General features: G+C 42.7%; 1 protein-coding gene across 1 annotated transcript; it reads left to right on the top strand.

Moving 5' to 3' along the window:
• The first annotated feature begins 1,989 nt into the window (after nucleotides 1-1,989).
• LOC143516260 (uncharacterized) lies at nucleotides 1,990-18,247 on the top strand. The gene is made up of 8 exons (XM_077007818.1): nucleotides 1,990-2,281; nucleotides 13,881-13,982; nucleotides 14,244-14,385; nucleotides 15,096-15,197; nucleotides 15,307-15,399; nucleotides 15,538-15,624; nucleotides 16,278-16,355; nucleotides 18,095-18,247. Exons 3-8 carry the CDS (start codon nucleotides 14,270-14,272, stop codon nucleotides 18,174-18,176), a joined length of 558 nt encoding a protein of 185 aa, XP_076863933.1. The 5' UTR covers nucleotides 1,990-2,281; nucleotides 13,881-13,982; nucleotides 14,244-14,269; the 3' UTR covers nucleotides 18,177-18,247.
• The last annotated feature ends 4,693 nt before the right edge of the window (nucleotides 18,248-22,940 follow it).

Genomic DNA, 22,940 nt, shown 5'->3' with positions numbered 1-22,940 from the left:
GCAGTATTTGAGTATTTGTCATGATCGTCTACATTTTTACAATTTAAGCTTTGATGAATAACTGGTTAGTGTCATTTGAATCCTGATTTATATCTTAAAATCTTAATTTATTGGAAGAAGCCCATTAAGAGTAAGTTCCAGTATATAGTATATTTACAATATTGAATATATTTATTTATTTTATAGAATATTAGTTGGTATTATGTACTGTGTTAAAATCATATTATTTGTATTATGTACTGAGTTAAAATCACATAATTGTGATAATAACGGGCAGGGAGTGTGAAATAAAATGGAAGCGATCACACCAAGTCTCAGGGAAAAGGAAGGTTTTAATGAATAAAGTGAGCAAACCAAAAACCCGTGACAAGATCCAAATTAAGAATACAATGACCAGCAGTCAACTGGTACAAAGACAAGACATATATAGACAAACAAACGACCATCAGGTGAGGCAGATCATAGGCCGCGCTCATCTGACGGACGAACACAAAGCATCAACAAGACAACTGCCAACAAGACATTATGTAGTAACTGGTTTATCAATATTCTGTGTATTTACAGATTTATCAGTACTATATGTATTTACTGATTTATCAATACTATATGTAGTTAATGATTTATCAATACCATATTTTGTTAGTGATTTGTCCATATTGTATGTAGTTCAGACCCTCCAGAAAGTCGCGATGTTGCGATTTGCAACTTCAACGCAACTTCAGGCAAACCCCGCGAATTCAGGGTGGTGTTGCAACTTTAGCCAATCACCGCAACTTTCCCGCAAATTTGACCAATCACTGATGTCGTCTTGATGTGACATCGACAAACTCCCGCCTTACTTCCATATATACGTTCAAGAGGACCAGACTGAAAGCAGCATGAGCGACGAAAATAACGGCAAAAAGATCGGGAAAAGCAGTATCCCGGTACACTACATGAAAGTGGGGATAAACTGTTTTTTTTTTTTGTTTTCAGTGTTTTATTGTTTCACAACGATGGGTTCATACATGTATTTCCAACAAGTTTAACATTTCTAGCACTAGCCCATCCACTCCAAGTGATTTTTCATAGTCTTTTAAGAGACGGAAAGTCCAGATCCGGCCCGTGAATTGATTATCTATGGCCCCCTGGATGATATTTAATTACTATTAGAACCGGCCGCCCACAGGCCACAGCCGCCCGATGGTGTTTTGCACGCACAAACACTACATTCCCCACAATGCAACGGTAGCCCGTGAAGTCACTGCAGCGCACGCAAGCGGCGAGGGTCTGAGATAAAGTTTATAAGTTTAAACTGAGATAAAGTTTAAAGTCAGAGATGAAGTTTATTTATCTCTGATCCATATCTATCAGTTACTAGTTCACTCTGGCGCCAACCACTGGCGATCGATCTCGATATAATACTTAATTTGTGTCCATTTTACAGGCCGCCCGGTAACAACTTACGTTCGCTAACCCCCCCGTCAACAATTAATGTTCGCCACCCCCTCCAGGTTCAAATCTCACTCCAAGCGATCTTGAAAAGTTGGCAACCCTGAATAAATAGGTAAATAGATAATTGGACTACTCAATAGAGGAAACCATACAACATTTACTCCCTATTGCAATGTACTCACAAAAAAGCAAAAACACACCGCAACTTCCATCGCAATTTTTTTGAAAAACACCCGCAACATCAAACATTTTAGCCCGCAACAATCACAAAAAAGGCCCGCGAAATCCTGGTGGGACTGGTAGTTAATGATTTATCAATACTATATGAAGTTAATGATTTATAAAGCTCATATGTTGATGCATAATATAGTTTCATAACATTTTGTTGAATTAATATCACGCTTCACATGTTGGGGCTCTATTTTTAACTTGTGCTTTCTTGTCATGTTCAGTGTTGTTGCTAGAGTGTTTATTTTTTATCAGTAAAAATTTTTGAATTACACTCGATCTCCAGAGTTTATGCAGAAAGTTGAACAGAGTGATAAGTAAGTTTCTCTTTTTAAACTGCTACTGTACTAAAGCAAAAATACCCGCAGGATGGAAGCAATAGTTTAAAAATTTGCAAGGTTCCCATTTCTACAGAAATTTCAATTTTCTGTGTGTTTTAAACTCTGTTAAGGTGTAAATCTACCTGAAATATATTTACCTGAATTTGAGGAAAGAATGCCAGAATAACTATTTGATTTTACAGAGTATTTGAAGACAAAAGGTTTGTGGACATGACTGATTATATGTCCTCAGAGCTGGATCAATTATTTACATCAAGTTTAATCGAAGCAGTTTTAAGGTAAGAAATTCTAATAACTAATATTTATCAGTGTCCAAAAAATTCATGATACAAACCTTTGGGGGAAAAGGTCATGTGTGCACTGTGTGATTGTGTGCTTTTGAGACAACATTGTTTAAAGTGATATACATGCACTGTACTGCCAAAAGTATTTGCTCACCCATCCAAATGATCGGAATCAGGTGTTACAATCACTTCCATGGCCACAGGTGTATAAAATTAAGCACCTAGGCATGCAGACTGTTTTTACAAACATTTGTGAAAGAATGGGTCGCTCTCAGGCGCTCAGTGAATTCCAGCATGGAACTGTGATAGGTTGCCACCTGTGGAACAAATCCAGTCGTTAAGTTTCCTCGCTCCTAAATATTCCACAGTTGTTACGGCCCAGATGACCCCAGCTCGCTAGTCGGGCCGCGACATAAAAATATAACAAATAAAGAAGAGAAAAGAAAAATATCGGGCGACACTGAACTGCGTTCATCGGCTACTTGCCAGTCATTTATTTGTTGTGTATATGGATATATATATAATGTGCAATACCATAGTACTTATAATATAAATATAAAATACAACACACAAACTTCAGGCTGGGCCAAGGCCAACATAACACACAAACATCTACAACCCCCACATAAACCTAACTAACCTCGTCAAAGAAAAATCAAACCAAACATACAATAACTTAACCTAACTCCCTATAACTTAAACAGGAGAAAAACAACTCCCAAACGAATCAGCAGCCCAGCCCTACTAACACAAAACCAAACTTCCCCCTTACAAATATAATCCTCACAAATCTTCTATATAGTACACCATATACAAACACTACAAATAAACCGAAGCTAGAAGCAGTATATCTCGAATCGCATAGCGATATTTTAGCAGTATGTCTCAAATCGCGTAGCGATATATTAGCAGTATGTCTCGAATCGCATAGCAATATATTAGCAGTATGTCTCGAATCGCGTCGCGATATATCTAATAGACCCGAAGGATAACCATCGGTCCGAATGATCTCAGAACAGTCAACACAGCTCAGTATCCCCAATGACCAGGTGGAGTCCACTGCTCAGGACACCACAAGGTACAGCTTCTTTCTCAAGACGAGCTTATAAAGACCCACCATCCAATCTCGTCCCGTGACACTGGCACCTGATGTCAACTACGTTGTAGCGCCCTCTTCTGGAGAACCTGCAAACAATACATACAACACAAAAAGAAAACACAGAACCCCTAACCGTAACAGTCAACTGTCAGCTGTATTATAAGAATATGGAAGTGTTTGGGAACGACAGCAGCTTGGCCACAAAGTGGTAAGCCACTTACCAGGCACGACGATCGGGTAATGTCAACATAGAACATTTTAATAGTGCTCAACAAAGTAAGCGTGGCGCGGACAGCGCAAGCACTCACACACACAACACACAATGACATGAGCTTTAGACAAAGACGAGCACAAGACATTGCGCAAACGCGCATTATATGGGTGATTAACACATACCTTCATGATCTCGAGACAAGGGACAGGTGTGACTACGAACACGCTCACAAACGACCCACACCCACGGAACTACATACATGGATATAACGGCACGCAGACAACGTAGCGACACACCCACAGGCAGCCCCGTCAACAGGGGGGACAACCGGAGCTGTTGTCCCGGGCCCCAGGGTCAGGGGGGCCCATCAAAGAGCCCAGCAATTAATTTTTTATTTAAAGTCTATAATTTTAAATAATCTTGAAATCTTTCATTAATATAAAATTCTGTACTCAAAATAATCTCAATGGCTAAAATATTTGTGTAACGATCTGCGCTGGGCAGAACAGGGAGGCGGACACAAACGCTGAGGAGAGCGAGATTTATTCAAGGAAATTCCAAAGGCAGAGTTGAAGTCACGGGCATGGGTCATATCGGGCGGGCAGTCCAGACAAGAAATATACGCAGGCATACTAGGGATAAGACAACTGAACACAACGGAAAACACGGAACAGGCAGAGAACAACGTAACATGAAAAGCACAAAGAGCGAACTCACAACCGGGAAGCACGCTGGCTAACAGCACAAAATAACCGACACCAGACACAGGAGACACCGGGACTATTATACACAGAACTAACTGGGAACAGGTGCTAACAATGACGACAGGGGTGTGGAAGGCAATGGGAAATCACAGAGACAACGAGCAGGGCGGGATAAACAGGCATGTAAATGCAGACACAAGGGAATCCGGAGTGACAGCCAGGAGAGGGGGCGTCTGTGCTGGGCAGAACAGGGAGGCGGACACAAACGCTGAGGAGAGCGAGATTTATTAAAGGAAATTCCAAAGGCAGAGTTGAAGTCATGGGCGTGGGTCATAACGGGCAGGCAGTCCAGACATGAAATACGAACAGACATGGCAAAACAAAGAACAAAACCAGGCAGGGGAACAAAGACTAGGCTGGATGTACTCACAAAGATGACAGAACAGAAACAGCGAACTCCACAAGGGCATACGGAACGAATGAACAAAAAGACCGATACAGACATGGGAGATACCGGGACTATTATACACAGGACTAGGCAAGGACCAGGTGCGAACAATGATAACAGGGGCGTGGCAGACAATGGGAAATCACAGAGACAATGAGCAGGGCGGGATAAACAGGCAAGTAAACGCAGACACAAGGGAACCTAGAGTGACAGCTAGGAGAGGGGGCGTAGCCCTACGTGACAATATGTTTTTTACCTATCTGCATATTTTCCATTAAGTGCATACACCCCCGTCACCCACTGAAAAATGGTTTGATCCAGCACCAACCGTAGCCGGCTGGTACCCGCCCAACAGCGGGAAATACAGTGGTGGATAGTTAAAGTAATTACAGAAATCTGGAGTGCAGAAAAGAAAGGAAAAACATTTACCTGACGAATTTTAATGTTGCATTGTCTTCCAGGTTTGAAAAGTGCTGGAATTTAGGCTAAAGTACTTGAAATTTTCTTGTCATGAAATTTTCTTGTCCCGGGCCCCAGCAAGACTGTCAATGGGCCTGCCCACAGGGAAGGGTCCGGAGCTGTGACTGTGACAGTATTAAAATTACAATGTCACGTCCAGTTCCACCCTCCTCCCTGGTCCCGCCTAGATCCCCGTTTCCTTGGTTTCCCGTCTGTCTGTCACGCCCCTGTCTTCAGTGTTTGCACCTGTGTCTCGTTCTCTCCCCTGTCTCAGTGTATATATTCCCCTTGGTTTTACTCTCCTGTGTCGGCCATTGTGTATTGTGAGCAGTGTTGGGAATAACGGCGTTAAAAATAACGGCGTTAGGTAACGGCGTCATTTTGTCAGTAACGGGATAACATAATTAATTACTTTTCCTGTCGTTACAACGCCGTTGATGTTACTGGTCATTAAAAGCGGTGCATTACTGTATATTGATATACTAACAGTAATCCGAGCGGACTGCTGCCCAGGCTAGTGATGAGTAACAGATCTCGATAGGTCACAGTTCTCGGTGTAACACCTGTTTAACTTAACAAGTCAGTAAGCGATTGGTTAAGGCAGCGTTATGGTAGCCAATCAGAGCCAGTGTTTTTACACGTGTGCCGAAGCACACCAGCGACACGACACAAACGGAGAAGAGGCAGAAATGGCGAGTCAGGAGCAAGCCTAAGAAAAATTTGCATTTTCAAGGTGGCGATATAAACATTATTTAGAAAAATACTTGAAGTCCCTGAATGTCTACCAGACTGGGTATTGGATTTATTTAATTAAGAATAGAGGTTTAATTATTAAGTTTATTTCTGTTGTAAACAAACCAGTTGTCTCAGGTTGAGAGAATTTAATTTAACTTGATAGATATATCAAGTGTTTTAAGTAAACAGTTATATAGTGTAACTGTTTACTTTTGCTTTTTTTTCCTCAAAGATTTGGGATTTTAAAGGATTTTATCCTGCACTGGTCTGTTGATGTGCAATAAATATCAAAAGTTAAACACCTTTAACTGACTGTGAAAACTGCTTTTTCAAAAAATCCTTATTCATTGGCATATAACTTTTTTTTTTACTGTAATGCAAATAGTTACATTCCCTGGTAACGAGTTACTTTTATTATAGAGTAATTCAGTTACTAACTCAGTTACTTTTTTGAACAAGTAGTGAGTAACTATAACTAATTACTTTTTTAAAGTAACGTTCCCAACACTGATTGTGAGTACTCCCTAGCCTTGCCTTGTCCTGCTCTGCCTGGTTCTCTTTGTTGTTTCCTATTAGCATTTTCGTTCATGTTCCGTGTTGGTTTCGTTCTTCTTAGCTCTGTCGTTTTCATGTGAGTTTCCCTTGCAGTTCTCCGTTATGTATGTGTACTTGTCTCCTAGCCCTGATCCAGACATTTTGTTCGGTGTTTCATACTTTCAGTTTCGTGTGATTCATTTCTTGTTCCCTGTCCACTGCTAAGTATTCCTGGTTAGTCTCCTGTTCCCCCCCGCTGTATCCCTAGTGTTTTCTTTGTGTCCATGTAGATCTTGTGTCTAGTTAGCTCCTATGTTTTGGTGTTATACTGGTTAGTTGTGGATGGTCTTACGTTGGTTCTTTACTTGATAGTTGTTGTTTGTATGTTTACTTTAACATGTCTTCCACTTTACCTTGTAGTTTCCTTTTGTTTAGTTTGATTTCTGTTTTATATAATAAATTATACTAAAGCCTGCAATTGCGTCATGCCCGCCCCCTGGGGTTGTTACAGACAAATTATTAAAATAATGTAATAAGCTAAAAATGTAATAAAGTAAATAGGCAGAATTATTAAAATAATTAAAACAGACATAATGTAACTAAAATAATGTAATAAAGTAAATAAGATGTAAATGTTAGTTTCTTAATTAAAAGCAGATCTGAAAAGGAAGGTTTTTGATCCCAAGCACACTGCCAGGGCAACAAAGTAGTGGCTTTGTAAGAAGCATTTCAAGGTCTCCAGATCTCAACCCCATAGAAAATCTTTGGAGGGAGTTGAACGTCTGCGTTGCTGGCCGACAGCCCCAAAACATCACTGACTGCTCTAGATGATTTGCATGGAGGAATGTGCCAACATACCAGCAACAGTACTGAGCATCAGAATGGGAAAGAAAGATGATTTAAGTGACTTTGAACATGGAATGGTTGTTGGTGCCAGATGGGCACCAACAACCAAGTATTTCAGAAATTGCTGATCTACTGGGATTTTCAAGCACAACCATCTCTAGGGTTTACAGAGAATGGTCTGAAAAAGAGAAACTATCTAGTGAGTGGCAATTCTGTGGGTGCAAATGCATTGTTGATGCCAGAGGTCAGAGGAGAATGGCCAGACTGCCGTTCAAGCTGATAGAACGTCAACAGTAACTCAAATAACCAGTTGTTACAACCAAGACATCTCTGAATGCACAACACATCAAACCTTGAGGCGGATGGGCTACAGCAGGAGAAGACCACACTAGGTGCCACTCCTGTCACTTAAGAACAGGATACTGAGGCTACAAGTTGCCTCAGAAAAACATTGCCTGGTCCGATGAGTTCTGATGCTGCCACATTTGGATGGTACCGTCTGAATTTGGCGTCACCAGCATGGATGCATCCTGCCTGGTTCAGGTTTGTGGTGGTGGTGCAATGGTGTGGGGGATATTTTCCTGGCACACTTTGGGCCCATTAGTACCAATTGAGCATTGTGTCAATGTCACAGCCTAGCTGAGTATTGTTGCTGACCATGTCCATCCCTTAATGACCACAGTGTACCCATCTTCTGATGGCTACTTCCAGCAGGATAATACGCCATGTCATAAAGTGCAAATCATCTCAGACTGGTTTCTTGAACACGACAATGAGTTCACTGTACTCAAATGGCCTCCACAGTCACCAGATCTCAATCCAATAGATCAACTTTGGGATGTGGTGAAATGGGAGATTCGCATCATGGGTGTGCAGCCAACAAATCTGCAGCAACTGCGTGATGCTATCATGTCATTATGGACCATGTCACGTAGGGCTACGCCCCCTCCCCTAGCTATCACTCTGGTTTCCCTGCTCCTTGATACCGCCCAGCTTGTCTGTTGCCCCAGTTTCCCCTGTCCGCCATGCCTGTGTTCTCATCGTCTTCACCTGTGTCTGGTTTAGTCCCATGTGTATATATAGTCCCTGTTTCTCCCATGTCTGGTGTTGGTTATTTTGTGCTGTTAGCCCCTTTGTGCTATTTGCCTGTTTGTTCTTTCATGCCCTCGTGGAGTTCGCTGTTTCTGTTTTGTCATCGTTGTGAGTACGTTCAGCCTAGTCTTTTTTCCCCTGCCTTGTTTTGTTCTCTGTGCTACCATGCCCGTATTCATTTCATGTTTGGAGTGCCTGCCCATTATGACCACTGCCCGGTATTACGACCAGGCCCGTTGACAGTCTTGCTAGGGCCCGGGACAAGAAAGTTTCATGTGCCCCCCCGGCTTATGTCATTTGAATTTCCTCTGCAGCAGACAATCCCTGTGTTAGGTCATATAGTATATAATATAGCCACACATCAAAGCTGTTTCTGACAGCTGACTGGTTTATACTTGACACGTTGCGAACGGTGCAAGGGTCCGCGCGGCGAAAACGACGTAATTGCAGTAGCACCACCCATGCGCGAGGACCTCAAGCGCTGTCTATTCGCTAGTTTGTGCACCTCTCGAATTTTGTAACTTTGCACGTGCCACACTTCAGTGCAATGAACAAAGTCAAGTTTACAGGGTTCATACACCTTTATAAGGTGGAATTCAAGCACTTGTACGTCATTTTAAAGGTCAATTTCAATATTTCCCAGCACGTTAAACTTAATAAAGTTAAATATTTATACATATACTCAAAATAATTCGCTTTTTATCACATTATTTAATGGTTGTTTATTTTCTAAACACCCAATCTTAACGTCTTCACGTTCTCTCATGTTTCGTCCTGGAATTACAAGAGGCTTGTATTTGTTAACGTAATACAAGAGAACTGTTCAGTCAGACAGCTATTTGTTGTGAAACGAAGTAGTTACAATTTCAAGCATTTTCAAGTACTTTAGCCTAAATTCCAGCACTTTTCAAACCTGGAACACAAAGCAATATTAAAATTCGTCAGGTAAATGTTTTTCCTTTCTTTTCTGCGCTCCAGATTTCTGTTTACTTTAATTATCCACCACTGTATTTCCCGCTGTTGGGCGGGTACCAGCCAGCTACAGTCGGTGCTGGATCAAACCATTTTTCAGTGGGAGGCGGGGGTGTATGCACTTAATGGAAAATATGCAGATAGGTAAAAAACATATTTTAGCCATTGAGCTTATTTTGAGTACAGAATTTTATATTAATGAACGATTTCAAGATAATATTTAAAATTATAGACTTTAAATAAAAAATAAATTGCTGGGCTCTTTGATGGGCCCCCCTGGCCCTGGGGCCCGGGACAACAGACCCGGTTGTCGTCGTGTCCCCCCCCCCCCCCCCCCCTCCGTTGATGGGGCTGATTACGACTCTGCCTATGGAATTCCCTTCAATAAATCTCGCTCTCCTCAGCGGTTGTGTCCGCCTCCAGGTTCTGCGTCACGCAGTTCGTTACAGACCAGATTCTCTGACAAAAATTTTCAGCTCAATCGTAAAAAAGTAATTTAGTTGCAATTAGTGGTGGGCCGTTAATTTGATAATCTCATCAGGCGATATAAAAATTATCGCCGTTTATCTATTCTTAAAGTTGGGTTGGGAACTGGGTCAAAATGGGTAAGCAAACTATGATGACTTTCAACTTGATAGTTTAGCTCGTCTGTATTCCTAACCAAATTGCACAGTAGGGGCAAGAACGAGTTTTCAAACCTGTGAATTACATATCGTATGTGTGTTTCAGTGCTTCTCAAATAGTGGGGCACTATGTGCAGTGCCTGGGGGGGCGCGCATGTGACCTGGTTATACTTGACGCGTCACGAGCGGCGCGAGGGTCCGCGCGGCGAAAATTACGTAATCGCAGTGGCTCCGCCCGTGTGCGAGGGCCTCGCGCGCTGTCGATTCGCGAGGTCGTGCACCTTTCGAATTTTGTAACTTCGCGCGCGCCGCGCTTCAGCGCAATGAACAAAGTCATGTTTGCAGGGTTCGTACACCTTCATAAGGTGGAATTCAAGCACTTGTACGTCATTTTAAAGGTCCATTTCAATATTTCCCAGCACTTTAAACTTAATTAAGTTAAATATTTATACATATACTCGAAATGATTCGAAATAATTAGCTTTTATCACATTATTTAATGGTTATTTTTTTCAAAACGCCCAATCTTAACATCTTCACGTTCTCTCATGTTTTGTCCTGGAATTACAAGAGGCTCGTATTTGTTAACGTAATACAAGAGATCTGACTGCGGTAAAGTTGGTTTCATGTTCGCATATTTGCATATTCGGAATTCTTTCTTCAATAATTTTAAGACAGTATCAGCAAAAGTGCCAAATTGTGCAGATTCTCATTTCTGGCAAACAAAACAAATACCTACAACTTTGTTTACGCCAGGGATAGACATATTTTAAGTTGTAGACAACATTTTATTTAAAATGTACTATTGTGACCGCTACAACGTCTAAGGCACCGTCTACAAATTACATTAACACGGTTAACACGGATGCAAGTAGCGGTAGTAAAGGCCCCAGAGTAGAGGTCTGCGCGGGACTGCTTTTTTAATCCCGCTCTCGCCCGCTCCCGCTTGTTTTAGACCCGCTCCCCGCCAAAAAATTGCTTGTTTTAATCCCGCACCTGCTTGTTTTAATCCCGCTCCCGCCCGCACCGGCCAAAAAATCGCTTGTTTTAATCCCGCACCCGCCCACCACATACACATTTCTGTCGCCCCCGCCCGCAATCCTAATATGAATTGAATTAATTAGATTTAGTACTTGAAATTTTCTTATGTATTTATTAAAACAGCAATATAGCGATTGATCGCGCAGTCCCATTTCTTATCACAGTCCAAACACATCCCATTAGGTGACGTACACCACCACTTTCTGACATGTATCACAACAAGCCGATTTCCATCTCCATTAATTACAATGGAATATGACTTCCATACATCAGACTTTCCTGTAGTTGGCTTAATTGTGGTGTATTCGCCTGTTTTAATAGAATTTTCCACAGCTGAAACTGGTTGACCGTCTACAGCAGGGGTCGGCAACCTATGGCACGTGTGCCACCATTGGCACACCGAGGCATAGTCACTGGCACGCGACACGCTGGACTAGCATCAGCAAAAATATATATTTTAATATAAATTATTATATTAATGGATTATACTTTCGCGAGTGACCGTAGCGCGTGACTCCGCACGCACACCTCACGCGAACGGCGGAGGCGTTTAAACTTGGCGATCGATCGCGATATAATACTTTGTGTCGATTTACACCCCCCCCCCCCCCCCCCCCCCCTACTCGGTCAACAATTTAAACTCGCCGCCATAGTGGCACACTCATTGACTGGACATGTTAAAGTTGGCACTCCATGTCTCAAAGGTTGCCGACCCCTGGTCTACAGTCTCTGCCATTTCTGTATCAAAATGACAAAATGACGCACACTTCATGTTCACGTGATCAGTTGCTTAGCCAATATTTTGAATTAGTTTATTGCTTACTTACTGAATGATTAGTTGTTTTCGTCCTGTTCCTTATGCATGGAAATCATTGCGTTGTTATTATTATAATTTTCTAGACTATTAATTTGCGGGATTTTTCTACATGTATATGTGGTCCCGCTCCCGCATCGCCTGGACTAATTCAACTCCCGCTCCCGCCAATAACAATTAAATTCTGTCCCGCGCCGCAAGATATTCTGTCGGGACCCGCGGGATTACCGTGGGAGTGCAGACCTCTACCCCAGAGCACTGCAGACTGTTTTTTTCAAGCTATTGAAATTCTTAGATAAAAACTCACCACCACAAATAGGTAAGAGGTAGAAATACCCATATCTGAGTTGTAGGTTGTTGTTTAGGATGCACTTTAACTTATGTGGTCTTCTGATGGACCATTTAAAGTGTTAATATATTGTGCTCCTGAATTAATGTTGGTGATCAAGTTGAATTTATTATTATTTATTGATTTTATTTAATTTCATTTTCAGTATCAAATGCCAGTCAGTTCAAAAATGTTTCTAGTTTAAATAGGGATATCATTTTTTTCAATTTCATGCAAACTGATGCACTTCACTTCATGATGCAATTGTTTCTGTTACAAACTAAAAATCAAAGTTAATAAAATAAATTGTTATTTCTTCAGTGTTAATAAGAACCTTATTAAGGTGTACTTGTAACAATTTTATAGATAAATTATACTACAGTGGGCGTATAAAAACAATTTTTTATCCTATTATGTCATGTATGGGGTTTATACGCCCACAAAGTTATATATAGTCATGGCAGAGAGTAGTGACCATGGTAGTGGAGTGAGTGTGTGGGTACATCCTTTTTTGGGGGGGGAGAGGGGGGGCGCAAAGTGTTTTCTTCTTCCTAGGGGGGGCTTAACAGAAAATAATTGAGAATCACTGGTTTACATGGATGCAGCCACGAAGTCGCCAGGTTTGCTTCATGGAAAATTAAGTGAACGTAAAGTGTTACCGGAGCGGAGCTCGGAGCGGTCGTTTTCTGCATGGTCCTAGCGCTAGATTCGCGCTATTTAAATATTTCTTTTTAACCGTTAAAACTGCAGAGGACCAAAACCGGCTTCTAAAAAAGTGCCCCCCCCCAAATTACGTCCATGAGGTTAAATGTACTAAATGTTGGCTTACATTTCAAATATCATGTTTAGCTGAATAAACATGTTATCAACCCCTTTTAATGTACAGTATGTAGGCTTACAAATTCATGTTTAACTGAATAAACCGTTGAACACGAGTAACCTACATTTTATTGAGCATGTTTTTTTTTCTTCAAGTATCAAAGTAGAACAGCTTTCTCAAGCAGTCATTGATGCATTTTGGAAACAGGAGATGAGCCCCTGGTCTAATGCACCCTCTGTATTAAGAAACCCTATCTCAAAGACTGACTTTTATGGCGCATTTCCACACGGGCCTGCTTGGGGTGATACGGATCGATTCGCAACGGAGCGGTACGGTCGTGTTGTGTTTCCATTACAATGGTGGACCACCACAATGCCGGTGGAGTCGCTGTTGGCGCGCGGGTTGTAGTGTCGTGACATCACTTGTATGCGACCACAACACCGTACAACAATGGATGAGATGGCGATAGCGGAGGAGTCGCTCTCCTGTGACGCAACCTGTGACGACACTCCCTGGCCAATCAGTGTCATGCTGTTCCTCCACGTCACAGAAGTTTTCCGCTTTGGAACGGTTAGAACCTCGAACGAGTAGGTTCCAAAAAAAGTACCTGAAGGTATCGGCAAACTTGTTCCTGGTACTAATGGAAACACTCACAAACCGTCACGAATCGAACCGTACTGCGCCAAGAAGGTAATTAGAAGGTAATCAGTGAAACATTTGGAGTGTTCATGTTGGGTCGGGTTTAATCGTGTAGCGTGTATTGGCTGCATGTTCCTCTGAATCAGTTCATTCTGTGTTTGCAGATCTTGTTTTGCTTCTTAGAGCATGTGGTGTTCATTATTTTCATGCTGTTTTCTTTTTTAGTTTGCATTTGGATTATTTTGAGGACATCTATAAGGACATCTTTTTTGTGCCTGTTTACCTTCTGGGACTTATGGTGCTGGGAAAAGAATGGAATTCTCGGAGGTAAGACGACTTCTCTTTATTCCTTAAAATGTGAATGTACCTGAATAAGTGCAGTTAGTCTCTGACCTCGCTGATTAAAAAAAAAAAAAACAATGCATCAAGCTGTACTGAACCACAGAGCACATCTACTGTCACTGATAAATATACAAGTCGCTCTGAAAATACTGCATGTAAAGTGCTGTAAATGTATGTTTATGGATCTAACATTGTGGTTTTGGGCTCTGTGCAAAATAATCACATGATTCCCTCTCCTTACACAAGCTTTAGACAAGATATTTAAAATTGGCATGGCAGCTACTGCAGAAAAGCTAATCGAAATGGACGTGGTACTTAAACTTAAAACACTCAAGTATAGAGCTTCAAAAATAGCCTACATCTTCAATGAAGACTTTGAGGGTCTCAGGTGAGTTTAATAAGTAATGCACATATAATATTAATGTACTATAATGTAATCACAGTGACAAGATAGCATTTCATTTAATATATGATTTATGATGATATTGCTGCATAAAAGCTCCACCAAAATACTACTGAAATTACTGAGAACATGTCAAGTATTATTTGAGAGAAAAAAAAACCTCTAAAGAAATACCTGTTCACTTCTGCAACACTATGGAAACACTCATTTTAGTTTTCCTCAGATTTGTATTAAAATATTGTACACAACATCTATATAGGCAGGAAGTGGCACGCTTCCCTAGTGTTCATCCTGACACTGATCCAGTCCACAATCTCCTCAGAGACTCCCCATGACTGGACAGAGCTCTGCACCACTTTGCAGTCATTTTACTAGAAATGTCTTTTGATGTATTTGATGTGTGGGCAGTTGTGGCCTGGTGGTTAGGGAACTGGTCTTGTGACTGGAGGGTCGTGGGTTCGATTCCCAGACCTGAGGCCATGACTGAGGTGCCCCTGAGCAAGACCCTTAACCCTCAATTGCTCACTTGTATAAAAAAAACGAGATAAAATATAAGTCGCTCTGGATAAGGGTGTCTGCCAAATGCCATAAAATTTAAATGTAAAATATATCAATATTACGTTTTTGATGAACACATAGGCTATAGGAGTTAAAGAAGTTTATTATGCTTTGAACACTAATTTTCCTTCCTCTAGAGAGCTTACTTTAGACTACTGGAAACCTTTTCAGGATGAAGCATATAGGGTCCTGAATGAAAAGAAAAGGGATTCAATTGGATCTTTCCTTCCAGGAATAAGGTTAGATGACTGGTAATATATACAATGTGCTGGAGCTGTTTTCCATAAATTCCATAAAATAGATTTAAACAGATTACAAACTTGCTAAACTTCAGTTTTTCTCCATTAGAGCTTCAGCACAATTGGTAACAAACTACTCAAACCATCTAATCAACACCCTTGGTGGAAGTATTGATGATGATGCAGCAGAACGCCTTTTAAAGTAAGTGCTGTGAAACATCAAACCACATAGTTCACAGGCACACATTTCTAAAGCTAGAGGAATTATTATAGTGCGGTCTGTATTGAACATCAAGATGTTTGTCTGCTGTTATTTTTGTCTTCTCTGGGTGACTCGCAGAAACTTGGAGAACATGAAGGCTGTCTGCACTGCAAAGCTTCTGGCCAATGGGATGGTTACTCAGGAGGAGCTGGACGAGTCTCAGAGGTATAAAACAAAAGACCGTTGCTGCTTTTGTCTAAAGCTGTTCTAAACCATAGAATGTAAATCCTCAAATTTATCCACATCTACTGAAAACTGAGCTGTCTACTAAGGTCCTGAATGTAGTTTGACTAATTTATTTAGGACTGTGTTTAATGTATAGTGGTTTCAGATTGTATATTCAGACTGTCGGTGTGACGGGCGAGAGGGCAAATAAAAAAGGAAGCGATCACATCAGTTTCAGAGAAAAGGGAGGATCTAATGAATAAAGTGCACCAATGCAAAACAACAGACAGACAAACAACCCTCAGGTGTCGGGTTTCCTAATGGGCCACACCCACCTGAGGGACAAACACAATTTCACAACAACAGGACAACATGAAATACTGCTGCTGTTGACGGGGGTGGCTGGCAAGGGGCCTCCAATGTGAAACAGTCTTTTTCCCAGTTTTCTTGCTTCTCTTGTGTTCTGGATTTATTCTGAATGAATGTAATTGCCATTTTTACAGTCTACACTTGGTCACCTACAATGATAAATTAGGAACATTTTAGAGACTTAAAGATTAAATTAATGAGATTTTAAGATAATTAATTATTCACATAAATATTCAGTCCCTTTGCTGTGATACACCAAATTCTTTTTTCTTTTCAATGTACAGAATCTTTACAGAAGGCTTTTTTGAACCCTTGGAAAAGCTACATTTCAAAGATGCAAATGAGATTAGTGACTCGTTCTGGTAAGAAATGTTTTGATGTTTAATTGTTCTTTTTGGACACCCTGTTAATACGCATGTGCAAGTATTGTTGCTAGAACATTTTAAATGTACAAGACAAAACAAAATGGAGTTATGGAATTACTGAAGAAAAGGAAAAGACACTCTTGAAATGGCGCACTTCCTGCTTCCTGTTCTTTAACCTTTTTTCTGTGATGATGTAACACAAGGTTCGGACACCAGTAAATTGACAACACCACAGGAGAGCAATAAGACAGATCAGACGTACTTGAGGGTTTATTAAAGCAAATAACATCAGACACATGGGAGGATTGGAGGGGTAGCTGCTCACCTACAGGGGCAACTCCACAAACAGGGAGCATAGCAATCATACAACCCAGCTACAAAGCCCACTACAAAACCACCCAACCTTTTGGTGTGAAAAGGGTTAAAAACATTACAGCTCATCAGAAGTAAACCTCTACAAAACCTGGAATAAGCCTGTAGTGAACAGCTAGATTCCGCACCCCAGCCAGTGGCCCCAATGCACAAGCTTAAACCCCACTAATTAAATAGAATTACCTTTATTAGCTTTAAAAACAACGTACATCAACATACATCAAACACACATTGCCAAACCCAAACTACTGTCACATATGACCGTGTCCCCCTCCGTTAGCTGTCACTCCAAACCCCTCGTGTCTGTGTTCCGTATCTGTTCATCCCGCCCCGCTCGTTTGTCTCGTAATTCCCTTGTTTATTGCCACGCCCCTGTATCATTGTCTACACCTGCTCGTAGTTAGTTTCCATGTATTTAAGCCCTGAGTCTCCCTTGTCCTTTGTCCGGTATTTTGAATTTATTTGTGATCGTGTCTGTCCCATCGCTGTTCTCTGTGCCTGACCGTTTCGTGTTTCTCCTGTTTCCCGTGCTCCCTGTGTTGTGATGCCTGTCTTTGCATGTTTTACGGACTGCCCTCCTGTTATCGACCCTGCCTGGCTATCCGACGATGATTACGGTATTCCCCTGAATAAATCTCGCTCTTCTCAGCACTTGTGTCCGTCCTCTCGCTCCGTGGCGCGAGCCACGTTACAACTACTGCCTGTGCTAAGCCACTGGCTAGAATAATTGGTGGCACACAGTGTCTCAGCACCGCTTGGCCACCCAGTCGGAGACAAACAAAAACCAACTGAAGTAAATACACACACACACACACACACACACACACACAACCATGCACCAAATCACACGTTGAAACGGCACCCACTCATACACACTCCCAAATCCCAGCGAAATCCAACCCCAGAGATCAGGCAAGTCACTGATAAGTTAAGCAGACCAGTCAAACAGCCTCAACACACACACACACACCAACGATACCTCAGACACAGCAAAAGAAATCAACCTGTACGCCACCAACCTTACCCCTGCACAGAGGAGACCAAAAAAACCCTGCCAGTACCTCAAACTTCCTGCTTTTGAAGGGGAGCAATCATTTCAGACTGGGCACTTCCTGTCACTCAGCGCCACAGCTCCCCTATTGTTCCAGCCCAGGCATTACACCCACCCTGAACACAGTCCATACTGTTACAATGATGTTCACACTCACTCTGTCATCACTCACCGCTTACATATTCTGAATACTTTTTTCACCTTGTGGTTAATTTTCTGTTTGTTCAACCTCCATGGGTTTTATTTATCATGTATTTGCTGTGCTAATTTAGTACTTAAAAAGTACTTAAATACTTTTCTATCTTTCTTTCAGGGCCTTGTATAAAGTGACACTGGCATTTCTAAATTACATATATTCACCGCTGAGTCATACTTGGAATTTCATATCTGTGTGATTTTACAGCTTGGACCATAATGTCCAGCTGGACTATAATCTGTTGTTTATCATGCATCAAAGATGATTGACACAAACCATTGAAATGAATGTACTGAAAAATATAATAAAATCATATCACAAATAATTTCATTTTATTACATTTTGTAATATTTAAATTTGTTAGTCTTTAAGTATTGTGAATTTGTGACAGAGATACAGAATGCACACATAATAGTTGTAAAAGTTCTGGAACAAAATATAAAAATCAAATGTAAATAACAGGTAAACCTATTGTATATGATCATGGTGGACAAAACCATACAGAACACAGTCTACACCAGGGGTGCCCACAAGTTTTCGGCTTGCGAGCTACTTATAAGATGACCGAGTCAGAAAGATCTACCGGGGTGGCGGGCGAACGTAATTTGTTGAGCGGGGGGGGTGGCGAACGTAATATGTTGAGCGGGGGGGGGGTGGCGAACGTAATTTGTTGAGTGGATTGCAGATTGGCTACCGTGAATGTCAATCCAAATACAACCGTCACTGCAGATGTGCGATTCATCTACTACTATTTTATGTGACGAGATCTATGCACGTTCCTTCGCGATGATCGCGATCGACGTAATGAGCACCCCTGGTCTACACAGAGTGGAAGAATATAGTGTGATAATATAAAATGGCCAAATATCTATGCAGTGTGATGCATGTTGGTATATCTTTGTGGAGTATGTCAGTTTGTAGCCTCTTCCCATGTCAGAGAGGCTGGGGTCAAAGCCCCACACAGAAAGGCTGGGGTCAAAACATTGCAGGTTGTTGTTGCCTTCCCAGTACAACAAAGAGCCACATCATACATGGGCATGTAAATTGTTGACGGGGGGGTGGAGGAGTGGCGAGTGTAGATTGTTGACGGGGAGGGGGGGGTGTAATGGACAAAAAATAAGTATTATATCGCGATCGATCGCTAGTAGTTGGCGAATTAGTAACTCGTGTGAGCGTGTGAAGACAGTCAAATGCGTGTTTTCCACTACGCTGGTTTAAAAAGTATTAGAGGCTCGCTAGGCTTGTAAACAAACCGCGCAGCACGAAGATGTAGCAGTGTGTCGCCCTCAGAGCTGATGAGGTAACCGGGCCACGGCACAGATCGTTAGTGCAGGTGAGCGCGCGGACCGGCTGGGGAGCCGCACAAAACCAGGCAAAGACGCGAGCCGCAGGTTGGCCACTCCTGCAGTAGACCATTGTGGGGGACAACAAACAAAATATATTAAGAACAGTTTCTGACTACACATACACTACACTTACACTTAGATTACACTTTGAATACTCTTACACTTCAGCTAAGTTTCTCTGCTGTGACGGGCAGGGTGAGCGAAATGAAAAGGAAGCGATCACGCCAAGTCTCAGGGAAAATGGATGGTTTAATATGAAAAGTGCGCAAACCAAAAACCCATGAGTCGATCCAAATTAAGGATATAATAACCAGTGGTCAACTGGTACAAAGACAAGACATATATAGACGAACAAACGACCCTCAGGTGAGACGGATCGCGGGCCCCGCCCACCTGAGGGACGAACATCACATGACCACAACAGGACAGCTGCCGCTGTGGACGGGGGCAACCGGCAGGGGGCCCTCCACAATGTGACAGACCCCCCCACCAAAGCCGCACTCCCCTCCGGATGTGCGGCTCACAGCGACAGCACACAAAACAGAGCAAAGGGGCGGGAGGGGGGGACAAGACAGGGACCCGTTCCCTGCCGTCCTGGAGCTACAACACAAAACACACACATTAGCTCCCCTTCACTGGCCGGAGACAAGGCAGGAACCCGTTCCCTGCAGTCCTGGTGCTGGAACATAAAAAGACAAACAGGTTAGCTGCCTCCTGGGTGGGACCCTGGACCGACTGGGCCGTCAACAAGATGAAACCACGCCCCGGTCGGTCACAGGGCCCTCACGCCCTAACTGGCCTTAGGCCGCTTGAGCCCCACCACTGTGTGCAGACTGGGAGCACCTAGCTCACCACACGTCACAGGTGTGGATGTGTGCAGGCTGCCACACTGGGGTGCGGCCACAGCACCCAACGACCACCTCCCGAACCTACCTGTCCACTCGGAGCTGACCCCTGCCTTCTGCTAGGGGTCACCCCAGCCTCCTGGGGAGTCAACCCCTCCCAGGGCCCCTCATCGCAAGGTGGACTCCTCCACCCAACCCAGGAGCACCAGAGACCAGGGCCCTGGCAAATCTGCCACAAGAACATGCTGGTCACCCCGAGCTTGAAGGGGAGGGTCTCCTTAAGGAGATCCCCACAAGGTCCGGGAGTGCCGGAGTCCACCACCAGGAGCAACCTGCAACACATTACACACACACGCACACATACTACACACAACACAAAAGCGCACTTGCCCTGACTGTTTACAAGCTCCCTTTACCCAGGGGGGAGGAGACCCCTTCTTGGCATGAGGAGACACCCTGCCACTAACACCCCAGGCATCCTCTGCCTAAATAAAGGGGTTCAGGGGCTCCTACCTGCTCAGGGGTCCCTCCCAACAGGTCAGGTCTCCTTGCGGAGCTACGCCTTCCAAGCCACATTCCGTGGCTCAGGAACCCCATAGCCCCCCCCCCCCACCCCCCCCAAATATATTTAGGGGCGGCCCCACCGGGGAATAACAAAATAAATGTTCTAACACAACACAAAACGCAAACACGCACTTACCCTGACCATCTCGGCACCCCGCACCTGGGGGGAGGGATATTCATCTCAGCAGGAGGGGACACCGAACAGCTCACCTGCTTTAACAGGCGAGGGGCCCCTACCAGCTCCGGAGAACACCCTTGAATCCCTGGTCAGGTCCCTCCATGCCACCCACTGTAGCACAGGACTTCATCTGGACCCCCTCCCAACACACATTAAAGAGGGAGGTGCATGAGAGGAATTACACAAAACAAAACGCGCTACACGCTAGGACAAAACGTACACGCAAAGACAAAACACAAACAAACGGACAGGACCTACCAATGCGCGCGCTCTGTAGACCGTGACGCGCCTACTCTAGCTCTCTCTCTCACCATTTTCGCAATGGGATCCGCAGATACCTGGAGAGAGAGCTATAAACGAGCGGCATACGTGTCACGCCTACAGGGACGCGCCTCTCCGGCTCGCAGTCGCTCACCCCCCGTCACCACGGGATATCTGGTGAGCGAGGAGAAAAAGCCGAGAAGCCCTCGCGTCTCACACACTCGTGCGTGCAGCGCACACCAGTCAACCCGTCCACACACACACACACACACACAAACACAACCAGCGAAACATTCACACACGGGCAAACACTCGAACTTGCTCAAGTCCGCGTCGTTATTTTAACAATACAACGTACACACATACATACACACGATAATGAACGCCGGACGTGCATAATGCGAGGCACCAGCAGTTTCACTGGGAGAGAGCGGAGTTCAATGGTCCCCAGCTCTAGTCACGAGACGAGCGGAGACAGACTCGGCACACTCTCAGACAAACTATACGACAAACACACACCACGTAGACAAACACTCACCACGAGACATGACCACGAATGAGGGAGAAAGTAGACTGGCGGCTTCCGAAGGGTGGCTAGTTATTCTGTGACGGGCAGGGTGAGCGAAATGAAAAGGAAGCGATCACGCCAAGTCTCAGGGAAAATGGAAGGAAAAAAAATAAAAAAGTGCACAAATATAAAAAAGTGCGCAAATCAAAAACTCATGACATGATCCAAATGAAGGATATAATGACCAGCGAAATGACTCATTTCAAAATAATAAATAAGATATATCCTGTAGCCAGAGGTGGGTAGGAACGCATTACATTTACTCTGTTACATTTACTCAAGTAGACAAAAATGTACTTGTGAGAGAAAGTATGATGACAAAAAAACCTCCCGAGCATCCATGGCCTCACACACAGCCAATGTTTACATTACAAATGTGTAAAAAGGACAGTTATATAATGCGCTGTCAGTTGTGTCTGCCAAAATGTGTGGACATTTCAGCCTACAGTCAAATTTGAGGAAACATGTTGTGATAAGTTTGCCTTATATAAAATTTTGACTTCTTTGTGTCATGCTATATATCTGTTACAACTGGAGGCATAATTTTGTATGATGTAATTATTCAATGTAACACAGTGCAATACTAAAAACCAGTTCGAATCTGAGTGTACACACTAGCAATATACAATGATTAAGTTGAACAAAAGTTTACTACAAATTGATTCAGTTGGCATCAAGTTGTAGCTACACGCATTTGCTGACTGTCTCTTCAGTTAGTGCCTTTGTGGAACACACTAAAAAGTTACACAGACCTAATAATTAAGAACAAACAAAATACATATTATTTATAATAAATAATATTTATATATTATATTTATAATGAATTCTTTTTGTTATCATTAAGTCTTTGTTTTCTAAATTATATCATGTTTTCCATGATGTAATTTACTGACACGAGACAGTACTCACTCTGATTATAAGTTACTCAAGTAGTGAGTAAATGCAAAGTACTTTTTAACTTTTTAAATTTTTGGATGCATACTTTTACTTGAGTAAAATTTGGTTCAAGTAACAGTACTCTTACTTGATGATGCTGATGAAGAGGGTACAACAGGAAGGATCTCTTCCAGAGGAACAGGGGCCCACAGCAAGGCCTTGTATTTAAAGGTAAGAAAGTTAAGTTGCCACATTTTGCACACACTCCGTTTTAGTGTTAGTTGCACGTAAATTATGAGTGGGATGTTCTGTGTTGAATACATAG

The sequence above is a fragment of the Brachyhypopomus gauderio genome, chromosome 6 (assembly GCF_052324685.1).
Source record: "Brachyhypopomus gauderio isolate BG-103 chromosome 6, BGAUD_0.2, whole genome shotgun sequence".
Classification (NCBI taxonomy): Eukaryota; Metazoa; Chordata; class Actinopteri; order Gymnotiformes; family Hypopomidae; genus Brachyhypopomus; species Brachyhypopomus gauderio.
The sequence above is the reverse complement of the archived record's forward strand: the minus strand, read 5'-3'. Positions and strand labels throughout refer to the sequence as shown.

Excerpts from the sequence above, each read along its gene's own strand:
- LOC143516260 (XM_077007818.1), top strand. The coding sequence starts at position 14,270 with ATGGCAGCTACTGCAGAAAAGCTAATCGAAATGGACGTGGTACTTAAA. Across the intron at positions 14,386-15,095 it reads GAAGACTTTGAGGGTCTCAG|AGAGCTTACTTTAGACTACT; the intron begins GTGAGTTTAATA and ends TCCTTCCTCTAG. Across the intron at positions 16,356-18,094 it reads GAGATTAGTGACTCGTTCTG|GGCCTTGTATAAAGTGACAC; the intron begins GTAAGAAATGTT and ends TCTTTCTTTCAG.